The sequence below is a fragment of the Pleurodeles waltl genome, chromosome 11 (assembly GCF_031143425.1).
Source record: "Pleurodeles waltl isolate 20211129_DDA chromosome 11, aPleWal1.hap1.20221129, whole genome shotgun sequence".
Lineage (NCBI taxonomy): Eukaryota > Metazoa > Chordata > Amphibia > Caudata > Salamandridae > Pleurodeles > Pleurodeles waltl.
In genome coordinates this window covers 615,512,207-615,536,271 of record NC_090450.1, presented here as the reverse complement: position 1 = coordinate 615,536,271, position 24,065 = coordinate 615,512,207, and the positions used below count along the sequence as shown (strand labels likewise).

Sequence of the window (24,065 nt, the reverse complement as noted above, 5' to 3'; positions counted from 1 at the left end):
GGAGTAGGATGTTTGCTGGGAATTGTAGTTTTTTAGCTGTCTCACTGATTGTCAACTTTCATGAACTCAACATAGTACTGATGCATGTCGAATCCAGGCACAAACTATCATAATGAATGGCTAAAGAGTATATCAGTGCCAGATGCATGCGATAAGTTGAAAAAAGGAGGCTCACAAATCATTATATTTGTTATTTAGGGAATGTTAAGGACTCGTACTCTGTATACTCTGAAAACATAAATGAAATATAAAATGTATATCAGGTGTCAACTAGAATCCTCAGAGTGAAGAAGGAAACAAAACAATAGTAACCAGGGCTCTGGTATAGTGTTTTTGGAACACTGTATCATGATCTGTTACGTAACCTATGGATGGTGTGCCCAAGAAACAGAGCAAATAAGACTATGCTTGAGCAATAAGAAGCTGGACTAGATCACACCTGCCTTAAGAGTGCCACTAGCTACTACAGGACAAATACACATACAGATGTGTTCATCCTATCCAAGCATATGATGCCAAAGGTCTGGAATATTGTGGAAGCTGGCTTCAGCATACTCCAACACAGTTGTGACCTAAGGTCAAACAATCCTAGCTGGTAGTCCATTTCAAATTATAGAAATATCAGTGCCCCAAAATATGTACACAGAAACACTAAATCCACATGGAAAAATATGATATGCAACACTCCTTTCAGAGTCTCAGACCTGCACTTCAAGGAACCACTAGATGAAAGTCAGGGCCTACCAAAATGTAAGGCAGGTTCAGAATTCATCCCTCTGGCCAACAATACCATGGGTAACATTACTGGTGCAAGCGACCCTGTGTTGTTATTGTTGATCCTGACACACCATATTGGTGTCCTGCTTTATCATCTGGTCTAAACCTGGTCCCTAAAAACCACTAGCAATTGTACAGTGTCTTTGCTTATGTATGTTGTAAATATAATCACCATCGGAGCACTGCATCGTCTGCACTATGATAACTTAATTGTTACACATGACTGGAGTCAATGTGTTTCATGTAGAAACGAAATGCGTCCTGTGCTTTGTTTTGGTCATTAACTTCACGTTAGAAAATAATTTTATATAACTCTGGGATTTCTCTAAGACACATACGAGGTTCCCATGATTAAATGGGTCACACGGGACAATTGGCTTATTAAAAGAAGTTTATCCTGGTCCACATGGGCAGATAGGGTTGTTCTTGTTATTTACACACTACAGTTCCCACTCATCTCCCAGACCAGGGCAAAGGGGTATATCAGAGTGGGTCACATTATTTGTATCAGGCAGAGGACAGTGTAGACCTCCAATGCAAAGGCACCTTGCTGTTAGAAGGGCCTGCAGTCTGAGCTGTAGTAGGGGTCATAACTGACCTTCTGAACATTTCAGAACTTCAGATGAACACACAGGAAACTGATTTGAGCGGGAGAGAGTTTGGCTGTTTAAGTATGAAGTGCATTGTGATGGTAACCTGGAGGGGCCAGACTGGGTCCCACAAGGTGCCAAAGTTTTTAGAACGATTGCTCCAATTATTAGAAGGAAGTTGTACTGTATTGATGATGAGTAGTGGTGTGAGAAACGTGGTATTACAAACTGGTATAATTTACTCAGTGTAGTTGATGATAAACCATTAGGAGCATGTACGCATAATATCTGCTTTGTAGTGGACATTTAAGAGCGAAGCAAAAAAGAAAAGTATTCCCAGGAGTATTTTACAGGCAGATTATTATTTCGGCTCATCGTGATAAATTCATTGTCAAAGAACCTAGTTAAATTTTGTTTAGCAGAGTTTTCTGCATTTCACTAACATCCTCAGGAACCAAGGGCATCTATAGAAGAATGCATTGGCAAACCTGGCCTCCTTCATCCACCCACAACCATTCACATCAGGACAACAGGCACAACTTAAAACCAGTTATTTACAACATTTCTTCTCCTTTCCCTGTTCTTCCTGAAGCATCATAAAATACTTAGGGCCGTATTTATACTCTGGTTGCGCCGAATTTGCGTCGTTTTTTTCGACGCAAATTCGACGCTAAACTAACGCCAACTAACGCCATATTTATACTATGGCGTTAGACGCTTCGGGCGCCAAAGTGCCCGGAGTGTGCGTCATTTTTTAGCGTGAACCCCTTCCTTGCGTTAATGATATGCAAGGGAGGCGTTCCCGTCTTAAAAAATGACTCCCAGGCCTTTACGTGGTATTTATACTCCCGGGCAAAAATGACGCCCGGGAGTGGGCGTGGCCAAAAACGGCGCATTTGCGCCGCTTTTTAACGCCTGGGTCAGGCATGGCGTTAAGGGACAAGTGGGCTCAAAATGAGCCCAGAGTGCCCTCCCCTGCCCCCAGGGACCCCCCCTGCCACCCTTGCCCACCCCAGGAGGACACCCAAGGACGGAGGGACCCATCCCATGGACATTAAGGTAAGTTCAGGTAAGTATTTTTTTTTTTTTTTGTGGCATAGGGGGGCCTGATTTGTGCCCCCCTACATGCCACTATGCCCAATGACCATGCCCAGGGGACAGAAGTCCCCTGGGCATGGCCATTGGGCAAGGGGGCATGACTCCTATCTTTACAATCCCATAAGCAATCCTGGTGCTTCTCTAATGCTGGTAACCAGCATCAGCGAAGGACCAGGATTGGAGGGAGCAGCCTCTCTTAGCGCCCTCAAGAGCACTGGAGGCCTGTGATTCCTCTTACCCACCTTTCTTAAGACAGCTAGGTTAGAGAAGTTTAAAATGCACATATTTGACTGGCTGTCTCAAAACAGCCGGCCAAAAAAACATGCACACTTAAAACTATGCACAGCTCACTGCTGCCACTCAGTAGCAGTGGCCCCATCTTGACACTCAGTTCTGGACAGAAGGATAAAATGGTTATAATTTAACTTTATTACCATTTTATTTTTCATCCCGGGCAGGCATTTAAGGCAGAGGGGCAACACTCCTTCGTCCTAATGGAGGAGCTGCTTCTCTGATGTAGACACTTTTAACCCTTGAGGCAAAACAGACAGACCTGATTTTATTAGCTTTGCTAATTTCTTATAATTTGAGTATAGTTCTTTTACCAAAATTGATTTGTGTCCACTATTTTCATTTTCTTTGCCTCTGTAAGTAAGGAGTCATTATGTGAGATTTCTCATCTCCCTTGATATCCTATTTACTGAAACTTCTGTATCACATCATCTTCAGAGGTCTTGTGGGTTTCAACACGTAAATCTCCTTAAGAACTTCATCCATTTTGTGATTAGCGCACTAATTAGCACTTACATTTCTACCTGTGTTTTACTGAATGACACGGCTTTCCTGGAGTAACCTTCTCTTTCTCTTTCAGGTATGGGGCCCATCCACATGAACGAAATTGAATGCACAGGCTTTGAGAAATCCATCACAGACTGCAAATTTAATGCCCAGTCACTGGGGTGCAACCATGAGGAAGATGCTTCTGTGAGGTGCAACATCCCCGCCATGGGATTCCAGAAGCAGGTTAGCATAGCCAGTATGAAAACTGTCTGGTAAACTAATGACTTTAATTGAACTTCAGGACTTCCAAATGTGAAAAAAGTTTACTAGAGTAAGGTCTCCAAAATGATGTACCATAATTCTCTAGCTTCATAAAAGGCAGTACTGTTGTGCAGCTTAGGATAAAAAAAGAATCTATGTAAGTTAACTTCCTGCCAGTGCACAGAATTTCAACTCAGTGAGCATGCAATTTCAGACAAATTCAGCTTGATGATGAAATGGTAAACAACATGAAATTAACATATAATTAGCATGTGTGCCGATGGTAATTAGGCATAAAATTGCATGCCAAACGAGCCTGCAATCCTTAAAAAAAATTGGAAAGAAATTCTCCTAGGAAATATTGCAGAGTTAGGTTCCATATCACTATAACCTCCAGTATAGGAATTATATAAATGTTTAAAAAAAACTGCTTAAAAATACATTCACCTTATGTAGAGCAATAGGCAGCTTTTCAATACTCATGAACAAAATAAATGACAACGATTCACACACACTTACCCATCAAACATTTCAGACGCTTAATGGTGATATCATAACAGAACATACCTTTTTACTGTTTATTCTGGAAACGAGCACACAAAGAAATGCTTAACAAACTTGTTAGAGTTTAATAACACCAGTATAATTATGTCATTTCATAATGTCAACATTTTGCAATAGTTACTTACACATTTTTAAGCATTCAATATTATGATTTTAGCCCAGTTTATAACAAAATTCCGGCAATTAGCATTACATTGTCTTCAAATTCAAGATGCTATTGACCTATTATAATTATAAACTTAACACTAAAACTTAGCTATAGTGACTATTGATGATGCGATAGTCCCATACATATCAAGACAAAATTGCACATATCATCCTTCATCAATTGTTTGCAGTGGTCAGAAAGTACTTACCACCTTAAGCAGAAGTAAAAGACTTATCATAGGACATTTTCTCCTACTGCTGTATCCTAAGGTGTTTACACAGAATATCAGAAACAAAAATATCGTGCAACAAAATGTCATGTCAAGAATATGGAGAACAAAAATATTGTGAAGGAAAATTTCTATAGATAAGTATAGTTTTACTCCACACATATGTACCTTGCCGATATATCTATCTTCACGGTGCATAAATGTGTAGTTAAGAATAGTAAATGTATACTTACCAATTTGTACTTACTTTCTTGGCATTTTGGGCCTTGACATTTTTGACACACTATTCTGTCCACACAATAATTTTTGTTCTGATATTCTGTCAGTGATATGTATCCTTATGCAGCAGGCAAAAGATTGCAATGTATGCAGTAACCTGAACATGTTATAGATCTGTGGTCACACGCATGACCTATCCTCTTTTGAAGTGACTCATGTTGGCCTGGCGTGCTTTTGTGTGGGCAGTGTACACTCTCAGATTCGTGTCTGATCTGCTGCACTACAGGTCAGAGGAGATAAGCAGTCACTAAAGCTGGTCCTTTACGCAAATTGTTTCCTATCTTCGAGAGCATGTCATATCATGATTGGCGCTGGTGCAACTATTTGTATGGTTGCCTTTACCATATGACCTCGGCTAATGGTGGTATCATAAACATGGATTGAAAATAGAAAGAGGAATGGTACATAGACAAGGACCACTCTGGAGCGCTACAAAGGTGTTCCACACTCATTAGTCCTAATGTGTTACTCAGGGAATTCAGCTATCTTCTTGTGATTTTACTATGGAACAGAGAATCTAGTGTTTCTCTTCTCCACGCACATGGATGAGTTTAGGGGATTGCTCAGAGCTCCTTGCCTGTAGATCACACTGCAACCCCCAACGTTTTGCATCTGCTTCTATTTGAGTCTTTACTCTTTTTCTATCCAATACTTGCAGTATGATCATGATAGGAGATCACCCATTATGAAACATTGGAAAATGGGAATACTTTAAGTGTTTACAATTACATGTAAACTGAACTGGAGTAGAAAATGTACTGATCTTATTGGTGCTGTAGACATATTGTTGATTACATTTGAGTCAAGTTATTTAAGTCTTTAGAGTGAGTACGCTTTGTAAACCTAAATGCAGAGATCAAATAAATGTATTTCTTCTCCAGAGCCCATTGGATGACCTCTGACAATTGGCTCGAGGCTGTTTTGGCATGGAGCCAAGCAAACTCCTGGCACAGGTTTCTGAATAAGTCATGAAAGAGCATTGTCTGATTGAAATCAACATCTGCATCTTATCACATCTTTAAGAGTTGTGGATTTAATCAATTGGAAGCTGCTATGGACATGAGCATTGTTGTAACTAAATACTTTTTTTCCTTCATTTAGTAATGCGTTGTGAGATGAGCCACACGCTGGTGGTTTCTCCTTTCAATTTGGGAAGTATACATAATTGTTTGGATTGGTACCCCAGTGTTTTGCAGAGATTGTGGGCAGTATGGTCATTATGGTTAATTCAGAAAATGTGTTATGTGTAAAATTCTGTTCTGGTAAAACTGATGACGATATAGTGAATGCTTTCTGAACTCTCACATAATGAACCGGGCTATGAATCTCTAGACAGAGAAAATTTGTTATGCTAATAGATGCTTCTTCTAGTTCAAGCAAAATGGCTCTCTATAGCACCTTTCTTGGACTGCGGTGTCGCTTTAGGTAGAGCAAATGCACGAAAGGATCAATTAAGAAACATCCATTTAGTTGTTTCTGTCGGGGAATTGAAAGTGGGCAAGTCAGTTTGGGGGTTAATTTTTGTGTTTACTCTAGTACCCCACTACAGATTTGAATATGTTAATAAAGCCATTTAACCATTAAACATAATGCGAATCAGATTCACACCTAATATCAATACTGTTACTGAACCTTTTAATCCTTGAGGTGTATTCGAAAATAAAATAATGGAACAGAAATGCAGAACTATAACAGTAACCGACTACTATGACTTGCATTATGACTCAATGGTCAACAGTGTTTTGTTAAAGAAAATCGATAGAGTTACACACTAAACAAACACAAAAACAACTTCAGAGCGATGGGATGGAAAACAGGAAAAAAATAACAATCTATAATTAAATGCCCTCATGTAAAAAATGCCAGATGATGTGTCGATGTGAATCATAACAGCAGTGGAGCAATTAAGATGAAAAATGTGTGTAGGCTGTGAATATGGTGACTAGCTACTGGTGACTGTTTCAACCAATGTGTACGTGGTCTTACGGCATGGTGGGTAGCACCTTATCTTACCTCCATCTCTAAATCACATTCTCTTCAAAACGTTTTTTAAAAGTTTTAACGGATACGATTTTGATGAAAAATTCTTTTAAGGTGATCATGACAAAGCATTTTGTTAACGGATTATAAAGTCAACCAACCTGAACATACGTTTTTCCCAGAAATAATTTGATTCAAAGATAAACATAGGCTCAGGATTTTGATAACTGCAGGAAATATTGCTGCTTGGGCTCTCATTTTGAGTGGCCTGGAAATACCGATGCAGTATTCCTCTCATAAGGGCTGCCAGAACGGCGATGTGTCTGTATTCCGAGTAGTGCCCTGAAAAATGGTAAATATTCAAAGTTTCAGCTTCATATACCTTGTGGCCATTTCGTATTTTCTGGTTGTTTTTCACCCACACATTTTTTCAGGTGTTCACTGATGAAATATTTATGAAGGTGCCTCTGGACTGCGGTTTTACTACATTACCTCCAGTGCAGATGCTGCCGGTAATGACTTTTAGTGGCTAAATCAGGATGGCCTAGCTGGTCTGTTTCTCAGGGTGGGAAGAAATCATACATACAGGAGTACAGCAATTCCATGGATAGTGAGCGATTATGGCCTTAGATTTGTTATTTTGGGGGTGTATAATATAGTGATGTCCTCTCAGGTTCCCAAAGCACAAATTACACCGGCTCTACTTTTTGGTATCCCATTGCAGAAATATAAAGTTAGAAATGTTAATAAGTTCTAAATTGCTGTGCTTATGCTGCGTTTTTTAAAAGAGGGATGAACGTGTGTGTATGTTAGTACTGGTTTAAAGTAGAACTAAATACATTGTTGTGCTTCTGTTGAGTTCTTTTAAAGGGGCTCAGGGAATTCTTTCACTGTTGGTATTTTTCCAAAATAAGATAAAGAATGTTACTGTACGAACGTTTGTACCGGGTTCCAAGCGAAATAGCGCAGCCATTAAACTGAAGTTGGAATCTAGATTATAATTACTATTGAAAGAAAGACATGTAACCTTTTATGCAAGGTTGGGAAATTAAAATGTGTTGCAGATAAACCTATTTACCCTTCCCCACCCTTTTAGAGTTAGGATAAATCAGAGTATGGAGACACTGTTTGAAACAGGAGTGCAGCTGCTGAAGTTAGAGATACTAAGGGTCATATTTATGAAGGCCCTAGCTCCACATTAGCGTCATTTTTTTACGCTAATGTGGTGTTAGTTTGGCAAAAACGTTGAGCCATATTTACAAAGTGGCGCAATGCATGCATTGCGCCACTTTGTAAACCCTTGTGCCACATTATGCCTGTGCCAGGTATAATGTATGTAAGGGGAGCATTCCAGCGTTAGGAGGCCCAAAAAATGGTGCAGTGGAATCTGAGGTTCCACTGCTGCTTTGCTTGCATCATTTTTAACGCCTGCACTAGAATGAGGATTCCATCAGCAACAAGGTAGTAGGGGAGGCTGAAATGAATTCCGTCAGCACACGTTTAGAGCCGCTCAGTCGTACAGAACTGCACTATATTTGCGTACTCACATCCACATTGTCTCCAACTTCACTTCGTTGGCCAGTTGCATTCCCATTCAGGACCTGATTTTAAAGTTTGGGGGGGTAATGGAATTCCCCTGATTTAAGGAGAAAGTGGAAAATTCAGTGGGGAGTCACCAAGGGAATTTGCACAAGCACCTTCCCTATGATGGAGGAAATTCACTCTTCTCCAAGTTGACTTCTTGCTCCAGAAATGTAAGGAATTTCCATTGCCATTCTAAATTAGATCGCTCATTAGGAGTCTGCACTTCTCCATTTTCCAATGTGCCTCCGCAACAGTTCTGTGTGCCCGTAAGCGTTGCCCTCAAGTGCCCTCAACTTTACTGTCCCGCAAACTGCTTCTACACCTAATTTCACTGGACTACTACGCCACAACAAGACACCCATTCCAGCCAGTACTGTGTAGCTCTGTTCTACCCACGTGCAATGTTCTTTCCCTGAGTTCCACCCGCAAAAAAAAACTGCGCGGAAAAGTAACCACAAAATAACAGTTGAGAGCTGAGAAAAAATATTAATGAACAGTTTATGGAAAGATCACATAGGGAGAGATTTAAAAACAATGAGGATGGGTTAGAGTCAGGTGCATAAGCAAAACAAACTGTCATAATGTGTTAACCTTCATAGCTATGTCTGTTAATTCTTACTTATGACTTTGAGACACTTGATTTACACATCAGTACAAAGTATGGCTTTTAAGTTAAGTTTTAAAATGTTCCTGCCAAATGTGCACTTAAAGCTGAAATAAGCCAATCCGAATTAAAAAAGAGATCTAATTTAGGATTTGCAGTAAATTTGTGGAGGCCTGTATCTGACCATTCCTTTTTATTTAACAATGTTGAGCGGTATATATAAACTGGAAAGGTATTATTTTTTTACCAATAAATGTATTCTTTCTCTTTTGCCTGTCTGCAGATGCGTTTAAGTGGGGGTCGCACACCAAATGAAGGCCGTGTTGAGGTTCTGATGCAGCGGAATGGCACAATGAGGTGGGGGACAATCTGTAGTGATGGCTGGGGAACCATGGAAGCCATGATCGTATGCCGCCAGTTGGGGTTAGGATTCGCCAGCCATGCGTTCCAGGTATGTATCTCATACCAACCAGAATGTCAGTAGAGTACATTGGTACTCTTACATTTAGGTGTAAATGTATGACTTTTGGCAAACATTTCAAGGACTCTAGTTGCAGCTTTCCAACTGAACTACAGCAAAAGTCTTTTGACATGCTATTTCTTCAATGCAGAGCAGTACACACTGCATAACAGCAGGGGCTGTATTATACAATGCATCACATTCTTCTTGTTTGCACTTAGCGCACCTTTTGAAAAGTGCGCCGGGTGCAAACACAGAGAGTGTGGTGTATTAGTTTGAATGCCCTGCCCCCAAGGCAGAAGCGAAACCCGCACTTCCCTGGAGGCAGTGTATTCAAGTGAAATACGGAGCAGCTTTGAAGCAGCCGCTCCTTGTTTCACTGTGCAGGCGGCAACCCACCTGCACTTTAAAGAGGGGAGAAAGATCCCCTCGCAGTCGGGGGCAGTGGGTGACTGCAGCTGACTGCAAGGGAATGCCTGGGTCATCCCATGTAGAGGGCTGCCCTCAGGGGGCGCACTGATAGTTCACCACCTTTTTCTGGTGCACTGTCTGTGTGCCTCCTGATGGCTTCTTTGCCTTTGCACCTGTGTCTATAATATGGCGTGGGTGCAGAGCCAAAGAGATTCCCTCATTTGCATTGGGCCACACAACTATGCAAATGAGGGAATGCCTTCTGATGATTGTGCTGGTGCTAAATTGCCCCAGCACAATCTGTGTTACAGAAGGGGCCCCACAAGCGTCTGCTGCCCCTTCTGTAATACCAAAGTGCCCCGGGGGCGTGCAAAGTGAATGCAAACACCCATTGGCCTGCAGGGAATTTTGAATAATAAGGCTCCTGATTGAGTGAAATGCAGCCCGCTGTGCTAATGCACATCTTTTTCTCTTTTTGAAAAATACTTTTCTCCATGGAGAAACCCTTCATTCTAAATTCCCACAAATTCCGGGAACATTCTATTCTCCTTCCCACCATGGAGAGTGAGTTACTCCATTCCTTCCCTTAAGTAAATCTCCAACCATTTCCAGGGTGGCATGCTCGTGGCATGCAGAAGGGGTGCGGCGGCATGCAGGGGAGAGGGAGTGGAATAAAAAATAAATTATTATAAAAAAAAAACACTTACCTCCTTCGCCGCTGCGGCACCGCTCGTCTCCTGGCTGCAGGCACAGGCTTCCAGCCTGCAGCCAATTCTGACCCTGCTCAGCACAACGTCAGGATTGGCTGGGAGCACCCGATCAGGGTGCTCCCAGGCAGATTGGGAGCCTGTGCATGCTCTCTCCAGCCCGGCAACTGTGTTGCTGGGCTGGAGAGTGCCTACTGTGCATGTGTGCTGAGACTGCCAGCCAAACATACATGTGGACTGAGGGAGAGTGCTGTGCACTCCCCCTCAGTGCTCATCACAGCCTATGGCCCGCCCCTTGTACCAAAAAACGATAATAAACACAGTTTATTATCGGTTTTTGGTCAAAGGTTTGCCGCTGCCGCTGCTGCTGGGGGGGCGACGCTCCTCCCCCCTAATGGAGGAGCCGCCACTGGATCGGAGAGGAGTTTTTTAATGCTAAATGCTCATGAGTTTGTTGAATGTTGAAAACCTCTCATGGTAATTCATACCGTACACAGCCCAGTGCCCATACTTTGCTACTGCACAATTGTATGTGGTTGTGTCATGCAATCAGGCAGTAGTAAAACCAATAAGAAGGATTGACAGACAGAAAGAAGGAAGGAAGGAAAAGATGGATAGAAAGAATAACAGGATAGAGAGAAAGAGAAGAAAGATAGAAAGAAAAAGAGGGAAAAGAGAAAAATAAAATGAGAGAAAGAAAGCAAGACAGAAATAAAGGCAAGAGAGAAAGAAGTAAAGAAGGAAAAAGGAAATAGAAGGAAAGCAAGAAAGAAGGAAAGGAAAGGAAAGGAAACAAGAAAGAAGGTAAGAAGGAATGGAATCAGGAAAGGAGGAATGAAAGAAGAAAAGGAAGAAGGCAAGAGAGGAAGAAAGGAAGGAAAGAATAAGGGAAGAGAACGAATGAAGGAAAGAAAGAATGATAGAAAAAAGAAAGAAAGATGGAATGGAAGAAAAAAGTAAAACAAGAAATGAAAGAAAAGAAAAGGGAAAGGAAAGGAAAGGAATAAAAAAGAAATTAAAGAAAAAATGAATGAAAAAAGAAAAAGAAAGGTGAAAGGAAAACGAAAAAGGAGTAAAGTGTGAAGGAATAAAGGAAAGCAAGAAAGATGGAAAGAAGTAATGAAAGAAAAAAGGAAAGCAAAAAATAAGGAAAGAAGGAATGAAAGAAAAAGCAAAGAAGGGATGAAAGTATTAAAAGAAAGAAGGAATGAAAGAATGAAAGAAAAAAGGAAAGAGGAATTAAAGAATAAAAAAAGTAAGAAAGAAGGGTGGAAAGAAAAAAGAATAAAGGAATGAAGGCAATTCAAAATTGTTACAAATGCTGCAGATTAAACATTATATAGGCTGGTTTTCTTCCTGGGCAAAGCTTATTAATGAATCATTGGTGAAATTGAATCCAGAATAAACGTGTTCTGAGGAATTGTCCACCTATGAATTCACATGTAGAATATTGAAGCTTTCAATAACTTAATACAAAACTGTTTTAAATGGCCACAATCTGTTATGCATGAAAAATGAGCAAACATAAACAAAGGGCACTCCAAAAGGAAATTACATCAACATTGACAGGAACTCTAAAAGCTTGGAGTATGGCCTGTGCTCACAGCTGCCATAAAGCGTCCTGCCGTCACATCAGGCTCTAAACACAAAGGCAACATCAAAGTAATAAAAGAAATACAAAAAACAAAAAAATGCCACAGAAGGGAACTGACTTATATGTAGATGTACTGCTTGTGAAAGAGCAAAATGCAGTCACTTAAAGTGAAGTTATCCAGTGGCTGAAGTGTGCTGACCGCCTGTGTCGTGCTGTATGCTATAGTGGGAGGAAGCAAAATGTGAATGACACCCCGACTACAGATCAATGGATGAAGAAAGATGTCTGAAAGCCCATTTGTATAAGTAGAGTGTACAAATATGTTTTAAAAATCAAAAGGTCTTTGTTAAAGCCAGCCCTATACAAGTGAAATGGAGAAGTACAAACACAACACAACTGAAGAACATGATGCAAAACGTGAAGAATGGCAGGTTCACAGAGATGTTTTTGTTTTCCTCAAACTGACAGTCTTCCCGCTATGCTCATATTGTTTTTTGTTACCACATACGGTTGCATGCATGTGTCATTTGCAGTGACAGAAAACAGCCATGATGGATGGCTCTAAAAAAGACGACAACTCTACTTTTTTTACTTTTAATCTTTTTGGAGGTGTTGTTATGTACAGTCTAAGCCAATTACTGTGCTGAAAACTCTCTTGTGCAAACAATTCTTTCTGTTACAGTAAGGCCCTCATTACCAGTCGCCCTGTAAACAGGAGTGCTAATAACGAACCTGGTAATATAGGTACCATGTGACATTATCAAACCTTCTTGAGACCATTACATGTGCAGTAGAAATAAAAGACAAAAATGATATTAACACACAGACGTTCGCTTTAAATTCTTAAAGTCTGGCCCTTTTTCAAGGGGCGTGTTCAACCAGATTTTACCTAGTTATTTTGCACCCAATATCACATGCATTATACCTTCAAGTGGTGATCTTTGAGCTTTTTTTCAACTTTCTTGTCTGTTTTATCTCTAGAAAACTGCCTATTTTAAAATACTGTTTTCCTTCACAAAACATCCTCCGTACCTACTTTCCAACAATTATAAGTAGAGCATGCTGGACCTACTGGCCTATTATGTAGAAGATGGAGGGATCTTGGAATTATAGACTTTGGCATAACAAAGAAGGTCAATGCAGTTCAGGACAGGCATTGGCAAAGCCAATATCTCACTTGCATGTCAAATCCCTAATAAAATATTTTTAAAACGCTTCCTGGGGTGACAAAATGGTAGCAAAAACATTTGCTTTCTGTTTACAATTCAGCCATAAAAAAGAATTTAAGGTGTGATGATTCCACACACGTTTGGCATGTGAGCTGTCGCGGCTTGTGCTAATCAAAAGGGGCAGGGTGGCACTCGGGGGTTCGGGACGGCAATTAAATTGAATAAAGAATAATAAATATTAAAAAAAAGAAAAACACACTTACCTCCGCTCCCGCGCCCCTCCTCTTCCTCCTTCAGTCTCGCTGCAGGCAGGAACAGACTCCCAGCCTGCCCTGCACCAATCCTGACGCTGCTTACAGCAGCGTTAGGATTGGCTGGGAGTGCCCAGCCAGGGCACTCCCAGGCAGACTTAGAGCCTGTGCAGGCTCTCCCCAGCCCAGGAACTGTGTTGCTGGGCTGGAGAGAGCCCTGTGCGCATGTGTGTTTAGCCGGCCTTCGACAGCGGCCAAACATGCATGCGCAGTGAGGGGGTGTGCTGAGCACTCCCCCTCACTGCTCGTCACCCCATGGCCTCACCTGTTTCCCCACAAAAATGATCATAAACACAGCTTTTGTGAAAAGGTTTGCAGTAGCTGCTGCTGGCGGGGGGTAGGGGGTGACGCTCCTCCCCCCCTAACGAAGGAGCCGCCCCTGCATGTGAGATATTCTCTCATGCATCGCAATGTACGATCTCCATCGGAAACGACATGATACACCAAACAGCCAATTGCATGAGATGAGAGGGTAAGGTGAACCGAAGCCCACACTATAGAGCTCATTGTGTGTGTCTGAGTGATATTTATCTGACTTGATAAAATCCAACTCCAAAGGAACAGTATTTATCTCGGTGATAAATAACTCCCAATTACAAGTGTGTCTCTTTAAGAGTGTGCCTTGTTACACAAAAATCCTCATGTTCCAGTATTTATCAGACATTTTTCCCTCCAAAAATGTTGGCAAGCGTGATCTGCTGAAATTTACCTGGAGAAAAGCGAGGGGCAGTGTTGTTATCTGCCAAACTCAAATTCCTGGTATGTGTGGTAACAGTAATGAACGCATCTACCATCTGGGTCACTCATAATGAGAGTCTTGGTAAATATTGAAGAATTGGTAACACAAGGTATTCCAGTTCATTGCGCTGTCAAGCTAGACCTAAAAGTGTGTGGATGAGAGTGAGGGATATCGGTAACTACCGACATCTGCATGGCATATTCTTTCATGATATCTTACAAATACATGAAGTAGAGCAAAGGCACTGCAATTGTGGAGGCCCACCTGCATCTATGAGAATACATGTGCTTTTGTTATTCGCCTAGCAATTCTATGGAACTATCACTTGTGATTCACTACTGTCCGTTTCCCAACACTGCATGATGTAGTGTAGCGGTTGACATGTTCGAGATGGCGTGTATTTGAATGGGTTTGAAACCCAAGCAAAGGAGCCTGTCTTTACGTTTTTGCCAGCTCTGTCATTCTACCGATCACATAAGTAGTAGAAGCTATCCAGCATAACCGGGATTAAGATCAGCTGTTGTTAATGGCAGGAAGTCAAAAAGTTCAATTATTTAAACATGAATTTCAAGGGCTCCCTCTGCTCACATTTCCCTAAAAACAGGGAAAAAACAATGCATTCCAAATGTGCCATGAGAATGAAGATCACTGGATACCAAAGGTTTCGCTCATGAACATCTGCGATGATTTACATTGTTTTTTAGAAAATGAAATGAGGTGTCACGTCCAACATGAAATATCAATACACAAGTCTTTGATGTTTCTGTGCTGTCTTTATAACTGCTGTATTTATTGGAAAAAAAAGTGTAAAATCTCTTTGCAATCAGGAATGCACATTGGGTCTGAGGAATATTAGTTTGAACTTGTTTCCTTATAGGGGCGCCCCACTTAGCTATCTTTGTATGTCTCCTGCCAACATATCATGTAATACATCTTCTAAGGTATGCAAAGGTATGTCAATGATATTGAACAAGTTCGTTAAGATAAGATTGTCTAAATTAGCTCAAGGTTTCCAGAAATATTTTGGGGCTGAGGTGATGCATGCTCATTCCGTGTGCCCGGCCGACATGATTCAACAAAGTATCATACCATCTAATTTTTTTAGATGTTATGAAATGTTAAAATGTGTTTGTTATGTCATTTTATGTTCCATGCATGTAAAATACTTAATGCAGCCCTAAGACTACTTCAAAACAAAACATTGAAAGCAGGATCAGTGAGGCAACAGAAGAGTTTAACAGCAAGGACCAGGGATGAAGCATTGAGTGCCCTTCTCAGATATAAATTATACCAAAGAAGAATTTAGGATAATTTACATCCGAGATGGGCACTAAACAATGTCACCCACTTCTTTCTTCAGTAAACTCAAATCTGGTGTGTTGGGTCATTTTGTTCCTTTTGTAGCCCCGCCAGATGCAAGGTCATACTGCACACAATGCACTAACAAGAACAGACATCAAATGAGGCACTTACCAAAGGCAGACAGCAAGGGGCAAGAAAAAGGCACTTCATTCTGACATTACTAATTTCTAAATGCACTGAAAAACATACTGCTGGGCTACAAATGCAATTCTATAGGTTAGATAAAGTTAAAGCGGTAGCATAGGACATAGCACATAGCACATGAAAACATAGCTTGGGTATGGCGGTATATTGTATATTAAATGTAGAGCATTACACAGGAACAGTTGTGGTTTAGGCACTCAAAGTATTATGTGTCCACTCTCAACCAACGAAGGCATATAGAGGACCTGATCATGATCTTGGCAAGTAAATGCGCCAGATATGGTTGAGTTGAAAATGCCACTACTAGCAGTGTTTTACGAAATACCTACTTGTTGAGTTTGTAGTTCAGGAAATAACCATTGGAAACACAGCTTTCATAATTCTGAAGCATTTCTCTAGAAGCAGAAAGCTGCTGTAGATATTAATAGAGGCTCGATACTACAGGACTGTTATTGGGCCTTCTCTAGCTCCTTCTACTAAATCTGCTGGTAAGAATGAAGATCTTATCAAGCACTGAAAACGTTTAGCAACACAATTGTCATATATTTTGCTGCTCCTCATACTTAATATAGACTTCATCACTAGGGGCAAATTATATAAAACGAAAGGTACCTCATAATGATGCTGGGCTGACATGTACGCAATATATATTTAATTTTTTATATTTAATTTCCTGAGAAATTACCAGTGAAATGTAAATTCCTGTGTGAGGTGGCACCATGATGTGCTGAGTCTAATGTTCATGTAGCCAGCAGAAACTTGGCCGTTTCCAGGTGGTGATCCAGAAAAACACAAGACTAACACTTATAAGATTTAACAAATCTTCTATGATTGAAGAAACAGTCCCGTGGCATTACATCCAATTTACTAGAACAAATAAATGCATTTCAGGCTAATAATTTTTGCAAGGGTCACTAGCCTTCAAAGCCATGCCCTAATTCTCACCCTGATTATAGCCTATAATAGTTCTTTGAGTAGCCTGCAAAAGACATACTCAAATCTTACATTAAGAAATTACATTTGTCACTATGAGAAGTTCTTTCCAGCGATAAAGGCTGCCTCCTATAAATAGTTTTTGAATAGACATGCTATTCAGTCATGGTCTGAGCCATTTTCCAGGGCAATCGCATTTCAATGTCTATACAATTAAGGTAAAACAATCCATATCCAGCCTCTTTACAAAATGGTGTCGTCAGATTCTACATGTTCTTATTTTCCAGTACATTTCTTTGTGCATGGTGTCCACAAAGTGAAATTTTAATGCAAATATTGCCTAGTTAGCACTATCAACAGTAAGGTGTTATATTTTTGTCCATGCCACCTTTAATGCTAACAAACATATATTACTTTCAAATCAGCAAAATATTGGGCATTCACATCTTTACATTCTTGTTTATGGCCACTGATAAATAAATTCCCAGGTATGCTCTGTATGTATCTAGCCTTTATCATTGTAGCCAGAGTTCCTTCTTAATCATCATTTTTATTACAGAAACACTAGTATTTCCATTTCCCAGACCTTTGAGATAGATGCAAACAAAAGTAAGATATCACAATATACGCCCCTCCAACTGTGGGTCAGAATTCCCAGAGGCCTTTTAACTGACAGCCCAAAGTCATGGCTTAATTCATGTTTTATATCGCTCAGCGTCTCTTGTTCATACACATTCTGACAGACAAATGTGTCAGAAGGCCACGTTTGTAACAGAAGTATGATAAACAAATACCAACATTTTACTATTCATTGAGTTCCGTATTGTATGCAAATGATAAATACCCTGTGGTAGAAATGGGTCTTCTAGTTGGTTAGGTTATGCACCTAAGCCAGGCGGAACCCATCACACTGGTCAGGGTAAGTAAGTTACATGCTAAAGATAACCTGTGCACACCCTCTAGTCGCTTGACGCAGAGCAGGCAGGTTTACCCTCAGAGACAATGTGTAAAGTATTTGTGCAGTACGCGCACAACAATACGGTGACACACCACAAAAAGTCTCCACACAAGATTATGAAAACAAGGAACTCTTTATACAGAAAACATAAGATGTAAAAACTGTAAGAATTCAGTAAGTATTGTGTACAATATAGCGTATGCCAATTGTCATGAGAAAGAGTGGGAATTGCAATGCGCACCTATTTGATGCCTTATGGTAAAGTAATGTGCTTTGAAATGTTACTTCCAAGGAGCCGTGTCTCCGTCGGTGAGTTATCTCTAATGTCACAGGGGTGACTTCTCAGCAATCAGACGAACACTTGTGGTGGTGAGGAGCACTGTGCAAGTCATAAGGGTCTGCTCAAGTCCAAACCAATGATCAGGGAAGTCTACACGACCCTAGGGCTGGGTTCGCTGTCCGGGCAGACAAGGAAAAGGCACTCACCGCCACAGCCATGGGCCAAAACACTGCCGGCAGTCCGGGCTGACAAGAGAAAGGCATTCACCACGGTGGCCACGGGGCGAATAGCTGCAGGCAGTCCATGCACGGCATCTCGGACGCTGTCGGGAGGCCCATCATGGCCCAAGGCAGGACATAAGCACCCACTGTGCTAACTGCAGGCTGTGGGGCGCACACTCGGGGAGTTCAGTCAGGCGGTCCCGGAGCCACTCACTCTGCAGTTCTGTTCTGCAGTGTCTTCCTGTATATAGTCTTTGCAGCACCACAGCACTCGCATTGAGGTAAAAAGTGCTTGATGCAGTGAACTAGCACCCACGATGAGAGTCAGGTGACATGCGATAATTCTGTTGCTGGTTGAAGGGCTTCTCACAGCAGTGCGCTGACGGATACACAGGGTGCCAGATGAGCCGGTCACAGTGATTTACAAGGTCATTTGTCCACCTGAGACCTCAGAGGAAAACAGGTGTAGGCCAGCAAGCCCACGGAGTCAGTCTGGAAATGTCTTAGAATTTCTTCTTGGCAGGGCAGAGGTCAGCAGGCAGCAGGGCAGCTCAGCAAGGCAGCCAGCAGCCCCTGGGGACAGTCAGGTTCAGCAAAGTGGCAATCCTTCTGGCACAGCAGCCTTTACTCCAGCAGATTTTCTTCATCGTCCAGTAGAGTCCTACCCTTGTGGGTTAAGAGGCCCAGTACTTATACAAGAAAGTGCCTTTGATGTGGGGAATGACTACAAAAGAATTCTTGTGAAATACACAGATCCCCTTTCAGGTCAGTCCCTCCTCCAGTTGGAGCTCATTAGCCCCATTGGGCGAACTCTAGTCCCTACCATTTGAGGTGTAAGTGTGAGCACTTCCCAACCTCCACCCCAGGAAGACCAACAGGCATTTGCAATGCAACGGGTATCGCATTTGCTCGAGTTAGAGCTATTTGCATTGTAAACTCCTAACTGGACTTTTCTTGCCACACAAAAGAAAAAAAATGACCGCGATCGCGCTATGTAAAATGCAGCACAATCGCGCTGAAATTGAAGACAAAAAAATTGAGTGCGATTGCGCTATGTAAAACCCAATGCGATTGCGATGCGAGGAAAATAAAAATATAAAGTAGTCTGGAAACCATGCTGAAAACATGGAGCCTCATATGTTTTCAGTAGTTGGTCGGTGCCCTCGAGGAGGGCTAAACACCGGAAAAGGCATGACGTATGCATGCCTTTCACTAATGAAATCAACCGGATTTTAAAAGGCAAGGCCGTGAGCCAATGAAAGTGACAGGCATGACATGGGCATGGTTAAAAGGCCAAAGAGAGAATACAACAGGGACGGAGCGCTTGTGTGCTCGACCCTAATCAGTATGTCCTGTGTTCTGGGTGTCTGAAGGGGATGCACAAATGTAGCTGTCACCTAGCCCAAGCCAGATGTGTATTGGAGATAGGCTGTAGGCACATAGGGAAGAGTGTGCAGAGAAATATCCACTTTCTAAAAGTGGCATTTCTATAATAGTAATAATAAATCCGACTTTACCAGTAAATAGGATTTATTATTACCATTCCACTAAACATGATCCATCTACTCCTCTCAGGTCAGAAATTACTGCTTAAGGGTTTTATAAGGAATTCCATATGCTGGCCTATGAGAGGGGCAGTCCTCACAGTAATGAAAAATTACTTTAGGAGTTTTTAATTACTAGGACATGGAAAAACCTAAAGGTACATGTCCTGCCTTTTGCTTACATGGCACCTTGCCCTATGGGCTACCTAGGGCCCACCTTACGGGTGGCTTGTATGTATGAAAAGGGGAGTTCTTGGCTTTATAAGAGGTTTTAGATGCCAAGTCGGGTGGTAGTAAGACTGCACCCATAGGTTCTGCAGTGGCAGGCCTGAGAAATGTTTACAGGTTACTTTAGTGGGTTGCACAATCAGTGCTGCAGGCCTAAGGCAAACAAAAGGATACAGCAACAGAACAAGAGGTAAAGGCAAAAAAAAAACCTGGGGTAAGACCACCCTAAGGATGCCAGGTCTAACACCCTGCTGCTCGCATGATTCTCTAAGATGGGAGCCAAAGTTATGCTGAAAGGGATTTAACCAACACCTTCCATCACCAGAGAGTACAATTGCTGAGTTTCCATAAGAAATGTCCAAACCAATGAAGAAGTGATACCGAAGCAAAATAGGGTAATTAAACAAGAAATACAGGGATTCGATTCGTATTTGTGATACTAAGACGCTTTTCTATGTCTGTATAAAGTAGTATTCACTTTATGGTTTTATTACATGTTTTACTCTTTGTTAGCACTTTTGATATTTTTATATGAAACTCCATAATATTATAATTAATCCTGCAATAAACTAATTATCTATCTATCTATCTATCTATCTATATTTCTAGGAGGATTCTTCTCCTAAAAAGTAAGAACACCACACAAGAGGGAAATTCTCAGTATATAGAAAATAGAGAGCATTTAAGATCTGTCCAACCAAGACCAACTCATTGGATCATGGTGCACAATGTTGTCATCATCAATAATGTAATTTGAGGTGTTGTAGTGATGTTATTAATGATGTCATAGAACATGTCATGAGTGATGTTATATGTGACGTAATTAGCAGTGCATGAGGAGAGCACAAACTATAGGTAGTTTAGGGGATGAGTTATAGTTTCTTGAGATAAATATAACTGGTGAGCTTCAATGGGTTTGTTAGTTAAAAACTTTATATTTTAACTGACATCTTCAAATAAACATAACGTCCATTTAACCTTTGTTTTTTTCAGTAAACTTCTAAGGTTTTTTTGTTGTACAGTAAGATATCTCAATTCTTAAGTATAGCATCACTTTAGCCTTTGTTTTTTCATTGAATTTTTCTATATTTTTTAGCATCATGTAAGATACCCAGCGCTGTGCATAGTGTGGGGCTGGAAGCAGGACCTGGCCATCACCTAAGCTCCGCACCAAACCGCTGTGGGTGCTCAATCCCCTGCCAAAAGCCATGCGCAGTGGGGGGTTGGGCCTAAGACCAGGCTGCAGACCCTCAACCCCCAGCTGTCGCACATGGTGGACTATGTCAAGTTACAATACAAATTTTCCTGGGTGCGGCAGTAGCTGGCACTGTCACTTTGCTCCCACCTGGGCTGGAACAGTTTTTTTCTCTGCTCCTGTCCGGTGGGTGCAAAGCTATGTTCCCTTGCCGGGAGAGTGTGGGCAAGAAATTCAATTTGTATTTCTTGCCCACACACTCCTGAGCAGGGAACAGCAGTGTCTCAGGGGATGGTGTCCCTGGGACACTGCTGTCTTTAGGTTCTGGTGATGGGGCCCCTCATATGGCTTGGGGAAGAAGGCCTGAATCACGGCCCCATCCCAGAATAAAAAAGTCCGGGGACAGCCCTCAGGGTTGGGTCCTGGCACCTCCTAAAGGCTTGGACAGGAAGGCCAGACCCCCTGAGAAAATATAACATTGCCAAACTCCCCAGGTCCTGGCCCACCCCAGGCTGTTTATTTTTTTAAAGGGTGGAAGTGCGCTTGTTTTATTTAATTGGGTCTGCAGATTCACAGATCATCCACAAATCCACAATATGATTTAAAAAAACAAAGTTAAAAAAATTAATCGTTTATTAAATTAAGTATCCCTACGTTGCTCCCGTATATTCTTTGTTATTATTTTCCTTGGACAGGAGACTGAGTCCCTGAGTCCTAAAATGGCTGCCACCACATGTTTGTTGATGTGGTGTCAGCCAATCATATCTCATCCTTCGATCTCTTGGATCTGCAGATGCTTCATGTCCATATATAAAAATAAATATAAAGTCTTAATTTCTCAAAATCTACTCAATGGATTTACACCAATTTAAAAAAAGCATGCTTTCTGGAGAAGATCTAGCTTTTTGCCAAATTTAGTGTAATTCACTTCAGTCGTTTTGGTTCTTGTTGTGTCTAATTTTCATATGGAAAATTGCAATGGAAAAATGTGCTTTGAAACCCCCTGTTTTCCTAAGACCCTGTTTGACACACCTCCCCCAAACCTTTTCAGAAGGAGCTGTGGTGCATGAGACTTAAAAAAAACTTTTTGGGAAAGTTTTGTGAAGATCTGTCAACTAGTGCCACGTTATAAGCAAACCAAAAAATCTATTTCCTATGGAAACCTGGTCCTAAATATAACCACCCAGTGGAGACTGCTACTTGGGATTATGTGTATGTGTGTCTCTTGTCTGTGTGTGTGTGCATGTGTGTGTTTGGTTGTGTGTGTGTGATTACTCCCATTTGAAACATGTCAATGTCATGGGGCAAGACTATTAAGAGCCTGATTTAAGAAAAGTGGTGCTGCCCACAGTGCAGCACCACTTTTCTTGCACCCCTTAGCGCCCCACTAATGCCACCATGTGTGCGTGCTGTATCTAAGATATGCACACCATGGCGGTAGTTAGGGGAACTAGCATCAACATTTTTTATACTAGTTTGGAGCATTGCAGGATTAGCTTAACAAATTTTGACGCTAATCCTGCAAAGCCCATTGAGGCCCATTGTAATCAATGGTGTGCCTCCTTTTAACACCTGCTCTGAGAAGGCATTATAAGTGCTGAAAAAGAATGACGCAAAGAAATCTCATTTTTTTGGCCCTCCTAATGGGGGAACATTCCCTTTGCATACATTATGCCTGGCGCAGGCATAATGTAGCGTAAAAGGTTACAAAGTGGCACAATGCATGTATTGTGCCACTTTTTAAGATTGGTGCAGCGATTTTGGCCTCGTTGGGCCAAATTAGCATTTTTTTTTTTTTTACGGTAATGTGCCGAAGGAGGCGCTAGTGGCTCTTAAATCTGCCCCTAAGTGTCTCAGCTCAGTTTGCACAACAGGAGTGCACACACAAAAATAGTAAAGAGATTAATACAAATGTATTTCTTCAATGTGTCATTTCTAGGAAATATTTTCACTTTGCTAAATTCTTAAGTGCTAGAAAAACGAGTTAAAATTAAACCAATATGAAATATCTTACAGGGAAATGTATGAAACAGTTGACTAGGCTCCATTTGCTAGATGTTGCTGAAAGAAACTCCCTTACCCATGAATGTATGTCTAATGTAATTAGGACAATATGTATGGCCAAGTCACTCAGGTTTTACAGCAAGTTATCTTGTTGCACTGCACTGCATGATAGGGAAAGGCTAGGAATGCACCATATTTAAAATAATATGGTGCATTATTTTCCTTTCTCATGCACTGGCACCCTTTTCGCTACATAGGGACCTTGGCACATGTTGCATGCAGGATTATTTGTGTGCAGGAAGGGAGATCTTCCTTCACAAAAACAATCCTGAGAGGCATATTGGAACTAACGTATGCCCGTTGTTACGCCCTGCAAGGGTTTACGCTAGTATTCCATGTTTGTAACATTATCTTTTTCCTTTTAATCTTTTCATTCCAACAGGAATAGTCGCTAGAGGCAGTTCTAGACATGAAGAAGTAACTTCAATGAAAAAGACTTACAATGCGTGTCTGAGGCTGCATGTGCAACACACAATTTGGTCTTGATGAAAGCCATACTGACTCGGATGGGCATGTGGAAAATGGCTGAAACATGTTGACTACAAAATAAGGGAAATAAGAGGACCACTGAAGCCCCAAAAGATATTCCCCATGTTTTTAATCTTGCCCAAGGTCACCATAGAATAAAGAACCATATCAGGTGGTAGACCTTGAGACAATTTTAAATCACTTGCAGGACACACTTTATAAAAACAGCTCTGCCGCCTATCTGGTGTTGAATCACACCCTGCAGGTATTCAGCAGCTGGGTGGGAACCTGATTTTGAAGCATGTCACCAAATAGGCTGATGAGTGAGGGTTCTTTAACAATGACCCTAGGGTTCCTCCTTTGTTTGTAAGTTTTAAGAGACT

The 24,065-nt window shown here is 41.3% G+C and overlaps 1 protein-coding gene across 1 annotated transcript in view; it reads left to right on the top strand.

Annotated features, from left to right (window-relative positions):
* LOXL2 (lysyl oxidase like 2) overlaps positions 1-24,065 on the top strand; it is a 408,112-nt gene that overhangs the window by 291,386 nt on the left and 92,661 nt on the right. The window contains exons 7-8 of the mRNA XM_069214120.1: positions 3,337-3,488; positions 9,178-9,345. Of these exons, the coding sequence (XP_069070221.1) occupies positions 3,337-3,488; positions 9,178-9,345 (320 nt within the window). The remainder of the gene's footprint in view (positions 1-3,336; positions 3,489-9,177; positions 9,346-24,065) is intronic.